At 41.2% G+C, this 12,765-nt stretch overlaps 1 protein-coding gene and 1 long non-coding RNA gene across 2 annotated transcripts; one reads left to right on the forward strand and one right to left on the reverse strand.

The window, feature by feature from the left end:
* Positions 1-912: 912 nt before the first annotated feature.
* Positions 913-2,871, forward strand: LOC148702505 (uncharacterized). Its single transcript, XR_015968825.2, has 2 exons — positions 913-1,626; positions 1,800-2,871. It is a non-coding gene; the product is annotated as an uncharacterized LOC148702505 (long non-coding RNA).
* A 1,485-nt stretch (positions 2,872-4,356) lies between these two features.
* LOC120110504 (putative disease resistance protein RGA3) lies at positions 4,357-12,765 on the reverse strand. Its single transcript, XM_089925392.1, has 2 exons — positions 8,962-12,765; positions 4,357-4,526 (listed from the first exon to the last, which is right to left on the reverse strand). Exon 1 carries the CDS (start codon positions 12,695-12,697, stop codon positions 8,975-8,977), a length of 3,723 nt encoding a protein of 1,240 aa, XP_089781518.1. The 5' UTR covers positions 12,698-12,765; the 3' UTR covers positions 4,357-4,526; positions 8,962-8,974.

Below are 12,765 nucleotides of genomic sequence, written 5' to 3' on the forward strand. Positions count from 1 at the left end.
ATCTATGCTTGTAATAAAGTAAACATTTCATATAATCAAACGTTTGCCATAATCAAACTAGTTATAAAACTATGCCTGTCCATTTATGCAACTTCATAAATATGATTATGCATCATAAAACATTTTCACAATTCATATCCACATTTCCAATTGCATAAATAATACCTTTTCATCTTATAAAACGTGATACATGATCCATAATAAGATTAAGACAGGTTACTTACCTTAATTTGCCCATCAACCTTAGGTTTGGGTGTTGATTCTTCAATTACCCAATAACATTATCAAATTACTTGTTAATTGCATGTTCAACTTCATTTATTTACATTCTTTCTTAATTAACCCGTTTACAATCCATTTATAGGACTCAATTTCATTTTCGGATCCATAGCCTAATTCAATTTTTGGTTCAGGCCCATGTCCCAATTAAATTTCTGGTTCTAGTCTAATTTACTTCCTAGTTCGGATTTGATTTAATTTCTGGCTCAGGTCTAATTCAGCTTCTGGTTCAGATCTGATTCAACCTCTGATTCAGGTCTGATCCAGCTTCTGGTTCAGATCTGATCCAGCTTCTGGTTCAGATCTGAGCCAGTTCCACTTCTGGTTTAGACCAAATTGCCCTCTGGTTCAGGTCTGGGCCCATTTGCATTCAGGCCCGATGTTTAATTGGGTTCTGAATAAGGCCCTTGGCCTGATTTAATTACTGGGCCCACTTATATTCAGGCCCAAAAACACTATTGGTTAATTTATAATTATACCTTATCAGTTCTAATTAATTTAAAGAGAACCTAGCCTTAAACTATATTCAATATAGTCCCTATATTAAAATTTGAGCTCTTCAGGCCCAGTTAGTTTTGGTTTTAAGAACACTGGGCTCGGATCAGGGTCCAACCTGGCCTCAGGCTTCTAAAGCCAAATTTATTTGAAGCCCACTCCGGAATCAGGCCCATTTCGGCCTACAGCCATTTTTTATTTATTTTTCTTTCTTCTTTTCTTCTTTTCTTTTCTTTTCTTTTCTTCTTTTTCTTTTCTTTTCCTTTTTCTTTCTTTTTCTTCTCTTCTCCCTTCTCGAACCTTCTTCTCCTTCCTTCTTCTTCTTTCCATCCTGATCTCCTCCCCCTCCTCTTCTCCTCCTCACTTGATGCGAGGCGGCTCATGGAGTACTCGGGAGGAGCCGGGTCCGAGGTCGACGGTGCCGGCGGCCGGCCAACATCGCCCGCTGCTCGGCCTGTAGCGGCCGATCCCCCCTTCTTCATCATCCTTCTTCTCTTGAGAAGGGAGGAGGGCGGCTCCCCCTCACGGAAGAGGTCGACCACGACCGGCGGCGCCCGCGGTCGAACCCGTGGCCGCGCCCGCGGCGGCCGGCCCCCTTCTGTTCCTTGGTGGAAAAGGGGTGTCGAGACCACCCTCTCGAAAGGAAGGGGCCTCCGGCCCGCCGCAGTTCCGAACAAGGACCGATGGAGCCTGCAGTTGGAGCCGGGGGCTCCTCCCTCGTTCCCATTGGGGTAGGGGAAGTAACCCACGGCCGTGGCCATCGATGCAGCCATGGCAGCGGCCGAGCTCGCTGCGACCAAAGGAGGGGAGGAAGAGCCTCTAGCCGTCGACGGCTGCGGCTGAGTATGCCTGGTAAACTCTTCCCCTTCCTTCCCTCTTCTTCTTCTTCTTCTTCTTATTTTTATTCTTCCTATTCTTTTTCTTTGGTTTTCATTCTTTCCTTTTCGTGTCTTGATCTCTTCTATTTCTTTTTCTCTCTGTCTTGTTGTTTCATGATTAAGCTAGATCTACTTGCATAATACCAGGGAAGAAGAAGTCAGGGACTTACCTAGCTCCGGGACAACTCTATGATGTTCCCTCCGGCGGCTCAGATCCCTACTCTTCCGTTTCTTGTAGCAGGAGAAAAAGGGAGTGAGGGGCAGTGAGAGGTGAGGAATGAAACATCTGTGAGAAGAGCCCCTGGTTCTTATGGTACTCGGTGGGGAGGGAGAAGAGTGGTGGTGATCGTGGTTGTCAGGCGGTTGTAACCGCCGGACAGCTGGCGATTACCGCCTCCATCTTCTTCCCGAAAGGCTACTTGGATTTTCAGATTGGCCAGCCACGTTGGGCTTGGCCCATTAGTCCACTGTGTGTGGGCTGGTCCTCACATTCTTCCCCCCTTAAAATAATTTTGTCCTCGAAATTTACATACCTTAATTCTTAAACAAACGAAGTTACTTAGTCTTTTATCTAACATTCTACCATGTTTCCGCTGCGCTCTCTGATTTAAAACACTAAAATCCTTGGATTCACTAATAACTTTTGATCAAAATATTACTTGTATTATGAACTAAAGAGATCCATATTTTCAATTTTCCAAGTAAAGCCTAAAAAAAAATATTTGATTCTTGTCCCCTAATTTACCTCGAATACATCTAATATAGATTAACTCTCAAGTCAATTGTTCCATTCAAAATCATCATATGGGCTCGTTACTATAATTCCAAAATGTATTGAATCTTAATTCTTTTATCAATTCAACTGGACGATTCCAAGTCAAATTCTTATAACTAGATTTTTTTTTTTTTAAGCTCCACCAAATTACAAGACTTTAATTCAACACAAATGAGTCAAACCTCAAAGATCTTCCATCATAACCATCTAAGTCTCTAAAATTTAAATTCTTCATGCAAATTTAGGTTTCAACAATACCCTTAACAATATTGACAAAAGACCCTAGATTAACTTATAATTCTAAACTTTGAATTGAAATTCCATATACATCATACACCCGATAAACATGAATAAGATCTATTATTTGGATCCAAAGACGATAATTAAAATTATTAGTAATTCCATCAAGATGAATACAATAAAATCAATTCTTAAATAAGAAAATAGACCTATTTGCAATAACTCACAATATATTTTTCTTCAACATAAGAGTTTCATTCATACTCCCCAAACATGTTCAAACCTCGAAGAGTATTCTAATTAGGTAGCATAAAAATCTTTTATAGCTTAAATCTTAAACAATTTATTATGAAGAGATCCAAACTTGCCACAAAATGATTAACTTCAAGCTAGAAGTAATATTACAATATACCCCTATATTAAAATGAACTTCCAAATTGACTAATAAACAAATAATTACATTGTATGATAATATTCCATGATCAATCCTCTTTCATTAAATTTTGGTCAAAATCCAATTAATCATAACCTGAAATATCCACCGAGAGGACGCCCAACATAGCTGATCCACACTTTGGCTACGAGCCTAGTTAGCAAGCATTCTAATTTCAATATCTATCTCCAAAATCAAAGTCTCTACTCAATAACAAAGATCCCTTGTCAAATCATAAACTTAAACTTGAGGTTAGACTAACACATCAAATAGTATCCAATAATTATGAGAAATATCTAATAGCCCAATCCAACATGGAAATTCAAATAACTAGAATTCCCCAATCAATATGCACTTAAGAATTTAATCCACCAATAGAATACAACTATTTGCAATATCCAAGTATGCCAATACCAATTATAATCCACATACGGATTTAACCTTGAAGAACAATCCTTTATAATACTATAAAATAAAATCCTTCTTGACTCATTCCAATTCTATGACCAATCCATGTACAAATCACACTCTAATAATCACATCCAAATCTATATCAATTTTAAACTTTCGAGTCATTTATACAATATCCGAACATAGTATAACCGCTATGCCATATTTAACCTTTCTACACTTATCTTAGGTCAAACATCTCTCATCATGATCAAAACATCTTACCTCACAGCTCCTTCTCTGTGCGCACCGGTAATTCCTTCACAGTTCATCCAGTCCTTCCGTACTCATTGAATACCAAAACCTAGTACTTACATTTTATCACAATGCTTAGCGACCTTTCACCTAAGCACTGAATGTAATTTTACTACTTTTGTCATGTTCCAGGTAATCATAACCTTAAGCTATGATACATTTCTGTTGCAAACCCTAGTGATCTTAAACTTATTTTCTGATTCTAATTTTGTTACAATCCCATGTGATCATAACTTAAGCTCTGGTAGTTTTTCAATCACAATTCACAATGATCTTAACCTAGGCTTTGATACTTTTTCTGTCACAATCACGTCTCTAGAATGGCTTGTATTAGCCCTACATTTCTTCTTTTTATTGCTTATTGTCACCATTATTATTATTGTTATTCCAATTATGTGAAAGCTAACTTAACTACCCATTCCCATGATTAGTCTTAAAGTTTTTAAATCATGGTTAAACCTATTGCTCTGATACCACTTAATGTCATGCCCCGAATTCGGATCATGACACGGCCGTGCTATTGCCAAGTTAAGCATACAATAACACGCAACTTCTTTAAAAAAACTTCAAATTGTAAACAACTATATTCATAAAAGTCATTAAATGTTCAGGTATTAAAATCCATACAAAGCTTCTAAAAACAATATCATCATTTAATATTTTATTATTCCCATAACCCTGAGGCATGTCACGCTCCTTGTTCCTAGCATCTCCTATTCATCTGTAAGAATATAAATAAATGGGTGTGAGCTATAAGGCTCAGTAAGTAACAATGCATAATCTTATCAGATCAAGCATAATATTTTTGTATGCTAATGCACTATTTGAAGAACAAACAGTTGTAATAAAGAAAGCATTTTCCAAATCAAACAAGACGTAAACCTTTTGTCTTTATTTCCTGCTTTAAAATCCATACTCATCATTATTCTTGCTTTGAAATCCATACTTATCATTATTCATGCTTTGAAATATGTACTATTATTATTCATGCTTTGAAACCGTGCTTGTAATAAAGTAAACATTTCATATAATCAAACCTTTGCCATAATCAAACTAGTTATAAAACTATGCCTGTCCATTCATGCAACTTCATAAATATGATTATGCATCATAAAACTTTTGCCATTTATGCATCGTAAAACTTTTGCCATTTATGCATCATAAAACTTTTGCCATTTATGCATCATAAAACTTTTGCCATTTATGCATCATAAAACTTTTACCTTTATTCTATACTTTGAAATTCATACTCTCAGATGGTAGTGTAGCTATGGCCGCTCTTATTCCCACGGCAAGATCTTTACCACTGCAGGGTTATCTTCCAGTTACTATTACCCGCTGGCGGGGGTCGTAAAGCCAAGTTACTTTTACCTACTGGCGGGGGTCATATGCCTAGTTACTGTTACCTACTGGCGGGGGTCGTGCATAGCGATCTGAGAGTCTTTAAAACATATCATGCTTTTCATAAATCTTTTCTTATAGATACTTTGGAAAGTGAATAATGGCATCATGCTAAATCAAACTCATAATTATGCTGAAAACTTTATTTTTCTATGCATCTTTCTACATCATCATAATCATGTGTATACAATATAATAATAATTATGATCCAAAATCATGTAATCATTTGCTAACACATGCTTGATCCTAATTTTATGAAAACATAAATAATCATATACAATTCCATAATCGAGTAGTCACAAGTATTTGATAAAACATAAGATTATATCAGGGTTACTTTTTCCACAATTCATATACACATTTCCAATTGCATAAATAATACTTTTTCATCTTATAAAACATGAAACATGATCCATAATAAGATTAAGATAGATTACTTACTTTTTCATCTTTTCTTTTCTTTTCTTCTCTTCTTTTTCTTTTCTTTTCCTTTTTCTTTCTTTTTCTTTTCTTCTTCTTCTTTCCGTCCCGATCTCCTCCCCCTCCTCTTCTCCTCCTCACTTGAAGCGAGGCGGCTCATGGAGTACTTGGAAGGAGCCGAGTCCGAGGTCGATGGTGCCGGCGGCCGGCCAACATCGCCCGTTGCTCGGCCTGTAGCGGCCGATCCCCCCCTTCTTCATCATCCTTCTTCTCTTGAGAAGGGAGGAGGGCGGCCCCCCCTCACGGAAGAGGTCGACCGCGACCGGCGGCGCCCGCCGTCGAACCCGTGGCCGCGCCCGCGGCGGCCGGCCCCCTTCTGTTCCTTGGTGGAAAAGGGGTGTCGAGACCACCCTCTAGAAAGGAAGGGGCCTCCGGCCCGCCGCAGTTCCGACCGAGGGCCGATGGAGCCTGCAGTTGGAGCCAGGGGCTCCTCCCTCGTTCCCATTGGGGTAGGGGAAGTAACCCACGGCCGTGGCCATCGATGCAGCCATGGCAGCGGCCGAGCTCGCTGCGACCAAAGGAGGGGAGGAAGAGCGTCTGGCCGTCGACGGCTGCGGCTGAGTATGCCAGGTAAACTCTTCCCCTTCCTTCCCTCTTCTTCTTCTTCTTCTTCTTCTTCTTCTTATTTTTATTCTTCCTATTCTTTTTCTTTTGTTTTCATTCTTTCCTTTTCCTGTCTTGATCTCTTCTATTTCTTTTTCTCTCTGTCTTGTTGTTTCATGATTAAGCTAGATCTACTTGCATAATACCAGGGAAGAAGAAGTCAGGGACTTACCTAGCTCCGGGACAACTCTATGATGTTTCCTCCGGCGGCTCAGATCCCTACTCTTCCGTTCCTTGTAGCAGGAGAAAAAGGGAGTGAGGGGCAGTGAGAGGTGAGGAATGAAACATCCATGAGAAGAGCCCCTGGTTCTTATGGCACTCGGTGGGGAGGGAGAAGAGTGGTGGTGATCGTGGCTGTCAGGCGGTTGTAACCGCCGGACAGCTGGCGATTACCGCCTCCATCTTCTTCCCGAAAGGCTACTTGGATTTTCAGATAGGCCAGCCACGTTGGGCTTGGCCCATTAGTCCACTGTGTGTGGGCTGGTCCTCACATATAGAGAAGCTGCAAATGAAATCTGAGTCAGCTTATGATTATGTGGCTGACATAAGGAGACTTGAGCAAGATACACATTCAGCCTAAGGAGCAAAGTAGATCTATTAGTGAACAACTTATGAGAGTATTTTAATTCTTGTATATTATGTAACAACCCAGGATCTTACCCAAAATGGCTAGCCGGAAGTTACTATTTGGGTTCCTTGATCCTGTACAAATACCCAAGATCTATCCAGCGAATAACCAATGTGGGACTAAACACACGCCCGCACGGATCCTCACATACTCCCCCCATTCAAGCCCTGACGTTCTCATCAGGCTAAGGGTTCAAATCCATTCAAATCTAATCACAAACACCACGATCGACTCATGGTTAGTCCAATGGATCCATGTTGCAGTGTCCCCTAGTCCATATAGATTATGGGCCGGGTCCGCTCTGATATCATTTGTAAACAACCCAGGATCTCACCCAAAATGGCTAGTTGGAAGTAACTATTTGGGTTCCTTGATCCTGTATAAATACCTAAGATCTACCCAGCGAATAACCGATGTGGGACTAAACACACGCCCGCACGGGTCCTCACATATTGGAGGCAAGGGAAAAGCCAATCCTCACAATGGTAAAGTAGATTAAAACCGTCCTTAAGCAGAGGTTTCAAATGAAAAGAGATGGGAGTAAGAACATTTAATGGAAAATCACTCCAAGTGCACAGAAGAGGCTTGAAGAGGAGAAAACGGCCTAAATTATACGTTTGCCTACATATACTGAAAATTTGGTGTACCAAGTGAGTTGTGGCAATAGGTTTTTTTTTTGCGTTCACTTAAACAATTGGTCTTGTGGTTGTTACATGTGGGAACTCACTGGAATCCGTTGTAAGCATGCAATTGCTGCAATATATGCATCAAAGCAGCAGCTTGAGATGTACATTAGTTATTATTATAGGAAGGAGGACTATATAAAGGCTTATGAGCCTATGATATATCCTGTTCCTAGTGAGGAATAATAGGTGAAAACAAATTTTGAACTTCTTGATCGTCCTGCAGTAAAGAAGCAACCTGGAAGGCCTAAAAAGAGTAGAAAGAGAGGTACGATCGAGCCTAAAAAATAGGCTGGGGTTAGACTGAGGTATCATTCTATGAGGTGCTCAAACCGTATGCAGTCTAGGCAAAACTACAAGACCTGAAAGAAGCGAAGAAGACTTGACCTAAAAAATTGAAAGAGCAAGAAAAGAGAAGACAGGGATGTAGATGTATGTCAGAGGTTATGTTCTTTATTTGTGATTTATAAGATGCTTATTTGTTATGTATCCTGTTATTTATTTGTTATTTATGCAAGTGTGTCAAGTGGCAGGTTATAGGTGGAAGTACTAACAATTCTGGTCCCATGTATGTTGAAAATAGCAGTTGGTTTGGCATTGTGTATCAGGTGGGACCTAAACATTATGTATCAGCTTGTTAATTATTAAACTATCACAAACAAGCTTTCACTTTGTTTTGTAGGAACTTGAGATAGAAAGGAGATCCAAGCTTAGTGTTGGAAGAGGTGGTCACATGAGAAATAGTATTGCACCAAGTCAGCACCAGGGGGTCACCCAGACATCCTATCAAGTCAAGACAACACTGTACCAACTCAAGACTTCACTGCACATGGTTCTGAAAGAAGACAGTGATTGTTACTGTTGATAGGTTGCTAGGGGTTCTGAACATGGTCTAAGAGATTGCTAGGGATTCTAAATATATTTTGAATGCAAATGAGTTCTGAACATGGTTCTGATTGTGATTGAGAGGTTCTGAAAGTTCTGAACATAATCTAAATGTCTTGTGAATGTGAATTTTATCATTTCCATAAATGGATCTGAACATAATGTTATTCCTTCTAATGTCTTGTGAATAGATTTCTTGAACGATTAGTGTTGTGTATAGATCTGAATATTTCTTTGTCTATTGAGCAATTCAATGCATATTGGTTCATAGAAAGCAGAAATGAGTTTGTTCATGTGTGGATACACTGTGTCATATGACTATAAATGTGATACTGTAGAACTTTTCCAGTAAATACTTTTTCAAAAAAAAAAAAATCCAGTAAATAGAAACATTCTTCGGTGCTCTAAATAATGCAGTTTTTCCTAAAAAAAAGGAAACAAAAAGTCGGTAAAGAGGGCGGGGTGATGGGCTGTACCTGTCTAAGTAGGCTACGGAATCGCATTACGCAACTTTTTCATCGTTGTCCTGTGCCTTTGCAATTGCTCTGTCAACACCGGATGACAACTATGGAAATATAAATCTTCTAGGGATGAAGGCAGGCCCTTCTCTGGCAGCGAGCGGATCTCAGGGCAATTTCTTATCGACAAATATCGGAGGGTGGAAAGGCTATGCAACTCTGTTGGTAGGGACTGAAGATTGTTGCAACTTGCAAGACCTAGGTCTCTGAGAAATTTGAGTCCTTGCAACCACAATTGCTCCTCTCCAGCGAACAATATGAGTTCAGTTGAGCCGCAGATTTGGAGTGTTTCAAGTGAGGGCGGGGTGATTGTGGAGAACAGCACTTTGACCAGGGCAGTGTCGTCGATGGTCACGACGCGAAGACGTGCCGAACCCTCGCCTTGCTCTTCCTCATTTGCCAATACCGTGAGCTGAGGACATCTTTCTATATGAAAAATTTCAAGAGATCTGAGAGCTCGTAAGTCCCCTAGTGATCTCAGTTCTCCGCAGTCCAGAATAGTCAAATGTCTGAGAGCAATCATGTGACCGAGCACTTCTCCTGGAAGGGAAGTTATGTGTGGGCAGCGGACCAACTCCAATCGGGTGAGAGAGGTGAGGTTGTGCAGGCAGCTGGGTAGCGACTCATCCAGATGACCACATGAATCCAATATAAGCCATTGGAGAGAAGAGGGAAGGATCAGTTGCACTGGGGACGGGAGCAAGGGACAGTCCTTGATTATCAAACGCTCGAGGGAGAAAGGGTCTTTAAACCTTTCCATTGGCAACCTCGCAACTTTTTGACAGTCAATAATATTCAAGTCCGTGATAGCCGGCAGGTGGTGTGACAGCAGCCATTGTTCCAGATTTACCAGGTTTGGACACCGGCGGATACGCATGTCAGAAATTGAAGAGGTCCTGCTGCTGCTTCTGCTGCACTGTGTCATACTGCTCTCATCAGTAAAACCATGGTCTCCGTTCCATGATTCTGGGAGCATATTTATTCCCACATTCTCTAGGGACAATTCTGTGAGCAAGGGAGGGAGGCAGGGTAAACCCCTCAGCTTGGGACAGTTCACGATACGGAGCTGAAGCAGTTGAGGAAACATCTGGATACCTTCGATTCTGAACCATTCTTCCCATTCCGGCATGTCTGAAATCTTCAGCTCTTTCAGCAATAGGAATCCTTTGACCTCTGGAGAGCCATAGAATTCATGACCAACTTGCTTCACCGCATGCATATTTTTGATGCGCAGAATCTCGAGGGATGGCAGCTGTCCAACAGATGGAAGTTGCCCGCAACTTTGGATATTTTCTAGGCAAATAGCTTTCAAATATTTGAGCGATTGTGGCTCCAGCCAAGTTGGAAATCGGACACCACCATAGTTTCTGATTTCCAGCCTTCGGAGATTGGAATGCGGTTTGAGGCCTCCAAGTACCTCATCATCGTTTCCTGAGCTGGTGCCTCTATCAATATTCCATATCAAGGCCAATTCATCAAGGTACTGTTTATGATTCAGCCTAGCCTGACTGGCCTCTTCCTCACTTTCGATGCTCTCAAGATTTTTAATGCAAATTCTTCCACGAAGCTGTATCATGTCCTTTAATTCTTCAATCTTGTGCCCTCTCTGCTTTACAACTTCGAATACTGACAACTCTTGGAGAGACGTTAACTTCCTGATATCAGCCAACTCGCATTTTGTCTTCTCAGCTACTTTAAGCTGCCTCAATTTAACTAGGTTGGTCATGCGTGTAGGAAAATTTTCAATTGGGCAGCCAGATATATTTAACACCTGAAGATTGTAAAGGTTACACAGTGATTCAGGCAACCTTCGAATTCTGGTTGAAGAGATATCAAGGTATCGAAGATGTTTTAAATTGCCAATACTTTCAGGCAACTCTTTGATCCCACAAATCCTTAATTTCAACACACGGATCTTTGTTGACACTGTGAACAAGCAATCAAGCACAGAACAAAAGTTTGTATCATACAAACCCTTGAAGAAGACAAGGGTGCGTAGATTCTTATAATTGCCAAAGTCCATTAGCTTACTTGGCACCAGATTCAGAGTATATATTGATAGGTGTCGAAGCCTGCTGGGGATTTTCTGCCACTTGCCATCTATTCTTAGATATTCGTCGACTGAGACAGATTGTACCAGATCGTGTATCAAATCATGCATCACATATACATCATTCCATGAATGCTGAAAGAAAGATCTGCCAAGTAAATCATAGAAGTACTCACTCCCTACCTCTTCCATCCGCACATTTCCTTGAGGTACAATGAAGCCTTGTGCCATCCAGACTTGGACTAGCTGGTCTTTTGTGTAAGCGTAATCTTTAGGAAATATAGAACAATATGCAACACACTGCTTCAGATATCCAGGCAGGTACTGATAGCTCAACTGTAGGACCGGCATAATGTCATCTTCACCTTGTTTTAGTTGCCATATTTTACTGTCAATGATGGTTCTCCAGCACCTCTCATCCATTTCTAAATTCAATAGGCCTCCTAGCGTCTTTGCTGCAAGTGGAGATCCCTTCAGCCTGTCAGCAATCTTCCTGCCAATAGCTTCCAACTCAGGATGTTCTTTGGGGCTATGAGAACCAAATGCTTGCCTACTGAAAAATTCCCAATAGGCATCAATTGCTAAACCCTTTAAGAAGACCGCCTCCTTTGTGCCCATCATCTTTGCTATCTTTTGAGATCTAGTTGTTACCAAGATCTTGCTTCCCTGCAGTCCGAACCTTAATGGAGCACACAGACGATCCCATTCATTGCGGTCATCATTCCAGATGTCATCAAGGACGAGTAGGAATCTCTTTGACATTATCTTCTCCTTAAGGATCTCTTGGAGACAATTCAAATTTTGGTGATCAGAGAGTCTCTCCCGGGTAACAGACTCTATTATCTCTTTAGTTAGCCTTTTCACATCAAAATTATCAGACACGCAAACCCAAATCTTTAGCTTAAAATAATCATTCACCTCCGGATCATCGTAAATGTGCTGAGCAAGAGTAGTTTTTCCGATCCCTCCAATACCGACCACTGGCAAAACAGGAATACTATCTTTCTTTTGTCTCATTGAACAAACACGGACAAGATCATCATCAGGTTCAGTTGCATCTCCCGAATTTAACAGTAGTTTTATCAGCTTTGATTTTTCTTTTTCTCGCCCAAACACTTCGGGTTCAGTTAAGAACGAGCTCGTCTCTCGTCTCGCCGATCTCTGATATTCTTTCCCTTCATCATCTAAAGCCAGGAGCCTGATGATTTTTTCCATATCATCAGCAATGCTATCTAACCTCCCCATAACCTCCCTCACTTTAGCCACAGCATCGCCGTCTCGATTGAACACATTTCTAGCAAGTGTAAGAGAAGAAGATAAGAAATTACCTCTCTGATTCTCTTTGCTTTCAGCCTTTTGCTGCAGGACTTGGTATTCAAATTCGTCCAGCAAGTCTTCGGCATCGTAGGCGGCGTCTTTGAGTTCTTGGAGGATTTGGGCAAGGTTGTCATCTTTGGTGCGCCTCTTTTCGGCGCTCGTAAGGATGAAGCGTGTCCGTAGCAGGGTAGTTCGCAGCCTCCTGAGGTCGTCCTGAAGCCCCGAGTCCCGCCCGAACTGCTGGATGGCATCAGAGCTCACCTGGCCGACCAAGTTGTCCAGCACGGCGGAAGCGATGTATCCTCCAACCGATAGCAGTGCCTCCATATCGATCGGTGGGGGAGGGAGAGGGAGAGAGAGAGAGATTTTTTCTCCAGGGAATAGATTGCTTTCCT

The sequence above is a fragment of the Phoenix dactylifera genome, chromosome 9, assembly GCF_051530095.1.
Source record: "Phoenix dactylifera cultivar Ajwa chromosome 9, Ajwa_hap1_PhDact_Kaust_v1.1, whole genome shotgun sequence".
Classification (NCBI taxonomy): Eukaryota; Viridiplantae; Streptophyta; class Magnoliopsida; order Arecales; family Arecaceae; genus Phoenix; species Phoenix dactylifera.

What these genes read in the sequence shown, in the direction of transcription:
- LOC120110504 (XM_089925392.1), bottom strand. Translation starts at nt 12,697, where the DNA reads ATGGAGGCACTGCTATCGGTTGGAGGATACATCGCTTCCGCCGTGCTG.